The sequence below is a fragment of the Micrasema longulum genome, unplaced genomic scaffold (assembly GCF_059751315.1).
Source record: "Micrasema longulum isolate JH-2025_06_02 unplaced genomic scaffold, ASM5975131v1 h1tg000080l, whole genome shotgun sequence".
Taxonomy (NCBI): Eukaryota; Metazoa; Arthropoda; class Insecta; order Trichoptera; family Brachycentridae; genus Micrasema; species Micrasema longulum.
This window is the reverse complement of record NW_028277286.1, coordinates 377996-389610: the sequence shown is the minus strand read 5'-3', so window position 1 is coordinate 389610 and position 11615 is coordinate 377996. Positions and strand designations below refer to the sequence as shown.

General features: G+C 30.9%; 1 protein-coding gene across 1 annotated transcript; it reads right to left on the bottom strand.

Moving 5' to 3' along the window:
- Positions 1 to 3029: 3029 nt before the first annotated feature.
- LOC148284892 (BOS complex subunit TMEM147) lies at positions 3030 to 6072 on the bottom strand. The gene is made up of 4 exons (XM_088233334.1): positions 5899 to 6072; positions 5658 to 5799; positions 5108 to 5230; positions 3030 to 3489 (listed from the first exon to the last, which is right to left on the bottom strand). Exons 1-4 carry the CDS (start codon positions 5973 to 5975, stop codon positions 3139 to 3141), a joined length of 693 nt encoding a protein of 230 aa, XP_088089460.1. The 5' UTR covers positions 5976 to 6072; the 3' UTR covers positions 3030 to 3138.
- Between the last annotated feature and the right edge of the window lie 5543 nt (positions 6073 to 11615).

Sequence of the window (11615 nt, the reverse complement as noted above, 5' to 3'; positions counted from 1 at the left end):
TTTACACATATAAACAGGTATAATAAATATGAACACATCAAATCCTATATTATAATGAATATAAACAGCGTGGGAACAATAATGATCCTGGAAATGTTGAGGTTTGATTCTTATTAAGACTATTTTTATAAATTTCTTCTGAAATTAAACAATACTGATACTGCAATGCCGTGTAACTATCAATGACATTTTTGGCAGGGGATCTGAAAAAGCGTTTTGTTAATATAATACTTACGATTTTAATCAGCCAAAAATACCACTGAATAATCAGAAAAATTATCATTATTTGGAGTAAAAATAGCAATAATTTGAAACTCACAGTTTTTAGTCCTTATAATGAATTTATTTCGGTAAAACATTTTTGTAAAAAAAAAAATAGGTTACGCTGTATTGCAGTATCACCGATGATATGTTGAAATTTCAAGTCCAGTTCAGTTCAGTTTTTTAAATAGATTTCCGTAATCGTAAGCTTATTGCTCTATGCATCATTTATCCGCATCTCAAGAAAGTTTCTTTCAAATTTCTTACTAAATTGAGAAAAATTATTTGCACCATTCTTTTGCCAGACAACTAAATTAATTGAAAAATCTTCAAAACAGGAAACATTAATACCTAATGTTTTAATTTCAGATCTTTTCTCACAGATGCATTTTATTTCTACCGAAAGCATCTTGTAAGTTTATTAAAAAAGGTATTAGAATTGAATGATTCTTCTGAATGATTGATAAATATTTCAAATAAATATAATAATTTAGTTAAAATTATGCAAGTACTGTGTAGTTTAATACGAGATTTATAAAAGAAACGATTATAGTGAAAACCTCTATCCGTCGTTTATAATAGGACCTATTATAAACACAACGAGATACGATTGGGATAAAGATATTGCCCTCCCAATCCGACAAACTGTTATTCTCTCACGAATGTTCCGCGCATTGCTATAACTACCGTCAAACATTTAGACAAAATATGGAAAATGTGCAGATATTTTTTTTCCACCACGTGCGTGAGTCATTTTAGCCATCACCACGGAGGCCACCCAATTCAAACAATTGATTGATGCGATCTATTTTTGTGTTTTGTATGAAATTAATTTGGAGTTGGTAGAAATAAACGACCACACCCAGTAAAATTATTATTCGAGGAACAAAAGATAGAGTACTTCGTGTACGTTAAAGATTTATAAAAAAACACATAAATACTTATAAAAAAAAAAAAAACATTCAGCTATCCAATAAATCCTTTTGACCCCACGGGGCCAATCTTTGGCTTCAATGATTTCTTATGTTGAATTTTCTCAGAACTCAATTTGTACTGAGATTAATATAAAAGTGTTTCAAGAAACTGCTTAGGATTTTTTCGCACGTTCTATGCAAAATATCAACATATTACACCAAACACGAAGAACATTTTAGAGAAGGGAATGAAAAAATCTAGGTATCCAAATGGGTTTATGACATGTCATTGGCTGGTTTAATTGGCCACTTTACACTTTGTAACATTCACCATTCTGCCTATATTTGAACATCTATATTACTTCGATTCTTCCATCTGTTGACGTTTGTGAAGTTAAAGAGCTGAAACCTTTATCGTTAGGCAAAATAGGCTAGTAAATTAATAATTTTATTGGTATATATTATTTACAATATCAATTTAAGCACTAAAAATTTGTGATATACAGTCTGTCAACAGTAGACTGTACATCACTCTGAAAGACTGAACATCGTAAGTACAATTGATTAACTTAACATCGGAAGTGCAAATTATACAAGATCACAACTTCCTATTTATTTCAGTGCTGCTATTTTTAGTTACCATAAGAGAAAAACCGTAAGAACACCGGTGCCCTAAATTATTTTCATGTTGACTTATTAGTCTATGTTAATGTGTTAGTGCCTATCGGTGAACCAAGTAAACATACACATTTCGTTTGTGTTGGTATTTTACAGTACAATATTTTATTTGAAAACGTTCGGTTACACACGCATATAAGCAAAGGTTTATTAATTACTTAAATGGACTGTACCTAAATAGAATTTTAAAAGATGTGTGTTTCTATTATTATAAGAATAAGAATGTGTTTCTCAGCCTGTGCCTCGAATTTATTTATGAGAAATCTTAATGGGGAAGTTCAGTGTTATTTTTTATTTGTTAATACTGTCAAACTAATACAAAATTTAAAAAAATGTATTTCAATGTATCGTTATCAGCGCTATGATTTTTTTAAAGTTTTGTAATTTTGAAATTACTCCGCATGTGACGTCACAAGTTCTCCTCGGTGAGTTCTGCTGATTAGTCAGTTGGCTTCCCATTAATCGGAAATCTATCACAATACCTATCATTGGTTGATTCGTAAGAACTAGCGACATCATTTAAAGTAGTTCATTATAATTCCTTTCAGAAACTTTGAAGCACAATTTTAAAAAATAATTTTTACTATAATTTTTATTGCAATAATATTTAAAGATTATTTTTATCTAACTTCCGTTAGCACTGAACTTCCTAATTAAAGTTGCGTAATATTGCATTTATAACATTATTTAAAGACTTGCCTTTTGAGATAATACCTGCCTACAACATATTGTATTCAATTATTTGTATTGAACATACATTTTACTCTAGGTACCATTTCAATTACATTAGCTAAATTGTATACAATGAATGAAGTCATAGCTTTATTTTTATTGTTCAATACAAAAACATGTGTATTTATTTTACCGTAAATAATACTTATATGGTAAATTAATATTCAATGTTTGTTAATAAACCTATTTTTTAAAACTTTTGTTTTATTCCATATTGTTTATGTGTTGCAGAAAAAAGAGATTAATTAATCAAAATTTCAGAAAGGAATTCCTTTCTATACCCCGTACTCATTACTACAAAATGTGCACATGGATTAACTTAAAACAACCAATAATATAGTCAAAAGCCATGTAAATGCTAAGGTATCATATTCTCTTCTAAAATAGGTTGTCTATCTCCATTGAAATATCTATGAAGTTTAAAAGGACAAATAAATCGAAATATAACATACACTCTTTAATCAGTAAAGAAAAACAGGATTGAATTAAATAGTACACATAAAAAATCTATAAATAATTTTAATATTTATTACAAACTATTTTTAAATTTGTTTTAAAAAATGCCTAGTTTTTGGGCGAGTCCTGCGTAAATGTGCAGGGTGGTTCCTCCGATAAACAATGTGAAGAATGCTTTGATTACCAGGCCGATCCATGGACCCAAGCCTAGAATGGAGACAACGGCCTCCAGAAGTAATCCTTTGTAGGGCGTTAAAACAAGCATCGCAATTACGGCTGGAACCAAGTTTCTATTCAGGTCGTGTCTTCCCCAAAGCCAAACCAAAGTAGCGGTACTAATATGCTGAACTAAAGCGATATTAGATTCAAAACATTTTTGAATATATTTCCAGTCGAATTCGGCACCTCTTGCACCGAACCATAGCAATAAAGCTCTGGTTAAAATAACCTAAAATTAAACATTAGATTTATTTATCATTACACATCCATAAATACGTAGGTAGAAAGTGTGAAGATCTAAAAAATAGTTATGTGGTAAATAGCTGATTGATAACAACATCGTTTTAAAAATATAGTTAAATTTCCATCTTATATAGAATGGGCTGAGACACGTTAGTTTATTAATGTTAAAATGCTCTAGTGTTGAGGTAATAAATATAGTTAAGGAAAGGAGGCTATACCACTGACAGAATGAGGAAGTTCAGTGGTTTTTAAAATAAATTAAAAAAATGTATTGTGTTATCATCCTTATGATTTTTAAAGTTTAAAAAAATATATATATCTTTGCCTATGACGTCACGAGTTGTCGTTCGTGTTATGCTGACATTTAAAAGTAGAACCTAGCAGCTGTCGAAATACACTAAACATTGAACAAATTGACTACCCCTAGAAACCGGAAATCTATCACAACACATAACTACGCTATAATTGATTTGTTCGATATTGTTCACAAGAACCTGTGTTATTTCAAAGTACATTGTTCATTTTTATTGAAATCCTTTTTATTGATTTTTTCATACATTTTTCAGAAACTTTGACATACAATTAAATCTTCTAATTTTTACCATGTACAGGAAAACTTTTTTGTACCCAATTTCCCGTAGCACTGAAGTTTTTCATTGGATAAGAGGAATGACATAATAGGTTTTAATTTTATTTTTTATTATTGTTGCATGGTATTATCGCTTAAAATGAAATTGTTAAAATCACAAATTGACACAGTAGCAGATTTTGATTAAATGTCTTCTTTATGTAGCATCACCAAAAAAAGCCATTCAGTGTCAAATATATTCAAACATTCTTACTAAAAAAATAAAAATATTCATAATTGCAAAGTAAGATTTGAATGTTTAAAATTTGGTTGCCATAATTTTACTGAACACACATAAAGAAATGATTTTTTTCTCTCTGTAAAGTGATCAAATTTGTCTTACATGGTGATGGATTTCCGTTGACCATATAATTTATCAAATCACAATTTAAAACAAATTAAATCAATGAATGATGGCGATGTAAACATTTTTGCTGTAACATATTTTTCCAACCTATTATTTTTTCAAAGGAATAACTCGCCAAGCCTCTATTTGAGGCTTGTCAGTAGGTGAAAAAGAGGGGATAGGGAAGGAGGTAATGATAAATACACCACAACACCCAGCTCAATTGAGAAAAAAATCTTGGATTTTTTTCTTGTAACTGGCGGGAATCAAACCCGCGACGCCAGTTTCACAGTTGGCTGTCTAACCAACTGCGCCACGGCACCTGTTAATAGTTAATAATTTAGTATTTGAATACTACATAGTACATTTGAATACTTTTTGAATAGTACATTTAAATACTTTTTATTTAGTTTTGAAATTGATTGAAAAATATTTTCGAAACACTATAGATATAATTCTGTGTACCTAAAAGCCGATTTAAGGAACTAAAGTTGACATTTTGTAGATTCAATTTGGTAGTCGACATATCCCAAAGAACTGTCAGGTGACAGTTCTCAGATAAATTATGCTGTAGGAAGAAATACATTTTTTTTTTAAATTATAAAAAAATATATGTACTGGGAATATTACCTCAGCCCCTGCCCATCCTATACCCGCAGTGAGAACTTTAGAATGCCCCTTTCCAGGAATGCCAGCTAATACAACATACAAACCAACCAGATCTGCTATTTCTATGGTAGACTTCAAAAATTCCTACAAATAGAAATTATACTCATTTTAGCACGGTAAATACACGCAAAAGTTCTTAATGATGCTTTGTACTGCAACCGAAGGTGAACTCTCCCTTGTGACAAGATCATTTGTAACATTTAATTACTCTACAAATTGTAAAACTAAGATCTTTACTGACATTGTACACCACTATCCGGACTGAACTGTCATGTCACTCAAGAAACTCTGAATTATTATGTATTTTGTATTTAAAGTCTGGTTCAAGTTTCTGCTTTTGTAAAAATAAGAAGATTTATATTTCACAATGTTTAGATTACCAAGTTCGTATTAGATAAATCTTGCAGTTGAATCGATTCTTGATTTATGTTAAGGCTTGGGATCCTTACGATGAAAGTCAAGAGTGTCGTTTGATCGCTAACATAATTTTGGATTTATCACAATAACTTACACCCAAGAAGTCTACTCCAGTAGAAATGTGTTCACCATCAGTGTCAGGGAAAAACGTAGCCAAAACCAGCATTTTGCACAGTTGGGTGAAAACATATTTTCCGCCGGCTTGGATGCATTTCCAAAACGCGCCATATTCAGATCTGCATAATAAGATAACATTAATTTAATTAATGAAGTACGTAACATGGACATTCGGAAGGTTAATAAAAGGGTAAGGTACAAAATAGTCCTATACTTACAGTCCTGAATACTTGTAAGCCATCCAATATGGTACGTAAACTAATGCTAAGCAATTACCGAAGTGGTACAGCGTCATTTTTATTTATGTTTCTCTAGATTTCAATCGAAATTTATTCATTAACCTATGAAAATGACAATTTCGACTGACTGGTGCGGAACTTCAATATGACAGCAATGGTAACCAACTTAGTAAAATTAAAGTGTCAATCGGCCATTATTGCCATTACTAAAATAACAATGTTAATCCTAAAAAGAGGTTAATTTAGAAGTCTCATTTGTTTTGATGTAATATTTATTGAAAAAAAAAGATTTTATTTGGTTGATAGTAGGAATGAAATAGTCTTTTCATTAAATTCAAATAGTTGAAAAACAAAATATTTACTTATGGCAGCACTTACCGGCGCCCGACTTTTTATATTGCACATTTTTTGTTGATGCATGTGTGTATTTGTAAATCAACACAAATGTATTGTACTGAATACTCTCTATACGTTTATTTGTATAGAGTTTAAAAAAGAGAAGGGTGAAGAACCAATAAAAAAGGGTTGCATTATATTAAAGGGGTGAAAAATAGCCCCACATTTTTGGAATACAAGGTACTAAAAAATGCACTGCAATTAAACACTACCACAATGAATATGATAATAAAAGTATATTTAAAATGTAAAATTTATACAATCACTCATTCATCAAACTACTAATGAATAAACGAATAATACTAAGTTATTAATTTGAGCAAAGATCAGAAAGTAACAAATAATCGAACAAAACTACAAATTTATCTCGCTGCATAAAAAACTTATTTAAATTTAAGGGGTTAGAGTCGTACCCCTTTAGTTTATCCCTTGCTTGTATTTGTGAAAAAACGTCCATGTATTTTATGAAGAGGAAGGGTTGGAAAAAGAATACTGTGTGCATATACAAGCGTGAGCAGGATAAAACGTACTTACTCCCGCTCTGAACCATTCTGTCGGAAGCTCTCCCTCGTAGCCGAAGAATAGAATTAAACGTTCAAATCAGTTGGCTCTCAACCTTGGTTGAGACAAGTCAATTGTGAATAGTACATATTATGCATTTGAATAAATTAATAATTGTAATTAAATAAGATTTACAAGATTTAAGAAAAAACTTCCCAAATACATATTTTATAAATTTTTAAAACGTGTGCTCAAAAAATAAAATGAATTTAAAATACCTTAATAGTAAAAGTGACCTGTTTTAATCATTGGATTATCATCATACTTTGGATACAATATTATTTAAAATCATAATAATATATGTAAGTAACCGCTGAATCCTACAATTTGAACTGCATTTTCTCTTCATATTTTAGTAAAAAATATGATTCATAGAATATTCAAAAAACCTAATTAATTATGTCCGATTAACAAGCTCTTGATGGACTTCAACTGAAGTTTTAAGATGAGAAAAACTAAACCAAATCATTTTTTATGTTTGGTAATTAGTTGCATTGCTTTTGTATAATTTAAAAACTGGCATTATGTATTAAAAATAATGTTAATAGTGTTTAAAAATATAAATGATTAAAATAATAGCAAAGTTTTCATGCAAATAATGTTTTTATCAATTCAAATTCATTAAGGTAGATTAGTTTTTTCCTTTCTGCCAATGATTTTTATAAAACTATACCAGGCAAAAGACAATTTGAATAATGTAATCTAAACAAATAGTTATTTAACCTTTTTTTAAATGAATGCATTATGGTGATCTTTTATATTTTATACATCTACAATACATTAAATCGTTTTATTTTTGCAAAATATATACGTTTATACTAAGTATATTTACTATCCAGGAATCCATACATCACAAGCAGCGCTGGTTCTAACAGGATCTAGCGCCCCATCACTGAAAATGGACGGGAATATACACGTTTGTAAATTGAAACAAAGATATTATTTTCCCCTCCTAGTGAGCAAGTGTCTGGTTCTTTGTGCCAACTGAACCTATGATAGGTCAGGCTTTGATCATAAAAGTATTTATACTTGGATATGTAGTGTCCCTCCATTAGTTTAATCTTCATCTAATGATACAGTCCCCATTTAAGAACTCTTTTATTCTGTAAATAATTACACTAGTTTAATTCGCGAACCCTGTACTTACTTTGAACAATTGGTCAGTTGCCTTTTCTGGAGGGAGTAGGGAATGAAAAGTTCTTTGTTTGGTTAGTTAATTATTTCAAAATCAGTTAAAACTTGCTGCTTCACTGAAGAAAAATACGTACCCCTGTAGGTAATCTTTTAGCATGTACTGCTCACTTAAGTTTGTTAAATGAATTATTTCGAAGAGTTACGAGGCATGAAGTATTGCCGAAATGATCTCGTGAAGTACAAGCCTAGTCAAAAACACAGTTTTATATGAATCTGTTAATACAAAATGTACATATTATGAAAAACTATACATCTTCACTAAACCCAGCAGTTTACCATATTCATGCAGTTATGTTACAATAATGATTAATTTCTGCATTGAAGAAATTTTGTTGTAATTCCCAAACACTTGCTTTTTCTCTTACAAAGACAGTACAACGATTCAATTAAGAACTCATTAAAGTAAGTCAATATTCTAAACGACCTAGAAATGGAAATTTAATGACCTTTAATATTGTTAATTTATTTACAAATGTACCTGCTTGTTAAACAAATATTTCTTCCTAATTATACGCCATGGGTTCACTTTAGTTCGATTATTATTTTATTTACAAGAAAATTCCAGCTTGAATTCGTGTGAATTAAAGAATTTTATTTTAATAAAAATAAATATTTGCGTTCTTATGATTTACCTAAATATTTCATTTTGAATGCCATTTTCAACGACTTGCAATTAATTCACTATTAAAAAATGGGAATCAAGTTGGGGTAGAGTGAGGTTTGAGCCACGGACCTTTGATCAGTGACTCCGAGACACTAGCTGCAGGACCACAATCCGATTCTGTGTTTTTCTTCGAGCCATTGGATAAAATTAAAAATTTAGATCTTCGCTCCAATACGGTTTTTATAATGGTTGAAGTGCATTTCCAAATATTTACACATTATGTTCCTGTGTCAATATTCATCATTATTCTTACTATACAAATGTAATTCGATGAAATCATTCGTTTACATGGCAACATTAGTATGATTTGATTTCCTAGCACATAGTCACTTCCTATTTTTGAAACCTGATAAAAAAAGTTGCAGTCTAAGTTTTATACTTATTCAGTCCAGTAAAAAATCTCAAGTCGTAAGTCCAGATCAAACATTTTAATAAATAATTATGATTCAATTTAATTTATTCATATATATGTACATAACAAAATGAAATATCTTCATTCAGGCATATAGAAATAATAAGGTAAAATTAGGTATGTATAAAAATAACACATAAGTATACATAATATCCAGAAAATAACATGTTAAAAAAGTAAGAGAATCTTGTAAGGAAAAACTCCCTCAGAGACGTGAAAAATGTCAATGTTCAAAGTAATATTGTTCAACATGGAGATAGCCCTTCCAACAGGCATAGCCATTGGCAGGTTGGTCCTGTATATTGGGATGTGAAATAATCTATGTTGACGCTGTCTAAAGTAATTATTCGGAACATAAAAGCTAATGCTCCGCATAATTTCAGGGTTGACAATAATACCGCGCAACAATCGAAATAAGTGTGTAGTTAAATACACATTACCTCTGGTTTTCAAACTGATGTAACCAAGCATACCCTGGAGGAACTCAGTGGGATAAAGCCATGGATAATATCCGCACTCCCTCATGTAGAGAAACCTAATAACTTTTTCTGAACCCTCTCCACCATAAAAGAGTACTTTAACTCACACGGTCCCCAAATCATTGAGCCTTTCTCGAGTCTACTTTGCACCAATGAGTTATAAAGAATTCTTAGTACTCGTGTTTTACCAAGAACTCTGGCAGTACGCAAGACGAATCCTAACATCTTCAACGAACTACTCCAAACTGTTTCGATCTGATCACGATATGTCAGGGAACTCACAAAAATGATGCCTAGATCATTAACCTTCGAAGTCCTCATAAGATTCTGGTCATTCATTCTATAGCAGAAGAAAAGTGGCTAGTGTCTCGGACTCACGGACCAAAGGTCCGTGGTTCGAATCCCACTCTACCCCAACTCGATCCATTTTCTAATAGTAAGTTATTTACAACTCGTTGAAAATGGCCCTAAAAATTAAATATTTGGGTAAATCATAAGAACGCAAATATTTATTTAAAAAAAAAAAAAAAAAAAGTGTGTTGTGGGCCCTGGTGAAAGACATAACTGAGCATTTTGAAATATTGAACAATAATTTATTTCGTCTTTCCCATTCAGATACGTTTGTTATATCCGCCTGGAGAGTATGAAAATCATCCAAAGTTTTAACCCTCAAAAATAGATTCAAGTCATCCGCAAATAATAAAAAACGCGAATTGACTACAACGTATTGTAGCTAAGGTGTTTTCTAAAGCTAAGCGTATGAGCTGTTTAAGATTATTTAAAATTACATGAGATTATTAAAGTAGCCGTCAACTTTATCAGTCAGTTCTATTTTTGGTTGTATCAGCAAAACAGTATCAAAGGAATTTCTTTTTTTGCAATTGCAATGAAATAAAAAAACGTTAACCAATAACAGATTTTGTCAAAACAGCTAAAGAAATATCATACAAAAAGATATATTGTATGTATACCATTGTACCTATACGAACACTAGTTATTCATGATTAGATTTATCATAGAAATAAAAGATGTGGCAGTTGAATCCAAAACTTTGGACCTTATAGTGATTTCATAACTTTCGTGACGTAATTGGTGCTTGGAAGTAATGGGAACAGAAAAAGAAGGAAAAACTTATTCCAATCAACGTCAATTATTTTATAAAATTAATTTTGTGATAACAATATGAAGTTAAAATAGTTGATAATCAAAACAGGACACTGTTATTTAATTTGCCTCTTAAAAATATGTGAGTAAGGTGAAATATTTATAAAGTATAGTGAAAATCATAATTGTTGGAAGCCCTTTCGGCTTTTGTATATTTTTTTCCATGTCGGCTATTAAGTGAAGCATGTGGACATCACTAAACGCCTCCAGGAGACCCGATCGCCAGTCAGCAATCTCTTCTCCTCCCACGTCAATCTCTTGTCCCTTAATTCCGCCGAATAAATCGGATCATTTAAAAAGTACTTAAATGCATTTTACCCATTCTTTGTATTGTTGTGAATTTCTGATGAGCTATATATTATACAATGTTTTGCCTACCATGTATAAGGTTTCCGATTCAACCGGACAAATTTGATATGAAATAAAGGTTTTTAACGCTGTAATATTTCACAGTCCTTGGATTGGCACCTGTAGCGTAAGACTGATCATGTTGTTTTCATATTATGGAGGACTAGTTATGTATACTATGATAGTACAACGGTGCTTCATTTAACAATATTTTGAGTATGTCCAAACGCTCGCAGACACGGCTAGATTTCATTCACTAGGGAGTTATTAAGATTTAAATTTACTGCAACAGAGAGCAAAAATCTTTTTCAAAAAGAGAATACGAAAGTCAAGGCATTTACAGGGCTTATGATTTGTCATTGTTTAATTTAAGTGATCACTTTTCACACTATGTAACATTCATAATTCTGCCTATCTTTAAACATCCACGTTTCTTCAACTCTTCCATCTGTTGACTTTTGGGAAGTAAGACCTGAAA

Bases quoted from the DNA above. Each gene is read 5' to 3' on its own strand.
- LOC148284892 (XM_088233334.1), bottom strand. From the start codon at position 5,975: ATGACGCTGTACCACTTCGGTAATTGCTTAGCATTAGTTTACGTACCA. The intron at 5,800-5,898 runs GTAAGTATAGGA...CTTATTATGCAG, and splicing joins GCTTACAAGTATTCAGGACT to ATCTGAATATGGCGCGTTTT. The intron at 3,490-5,107 runs GTAATATTCCCA...GTTTAATTTTAG, and splicing joins TAGGATGGGCAGGGGCTGAG to GTTATTTTAACCAGAGCTTT.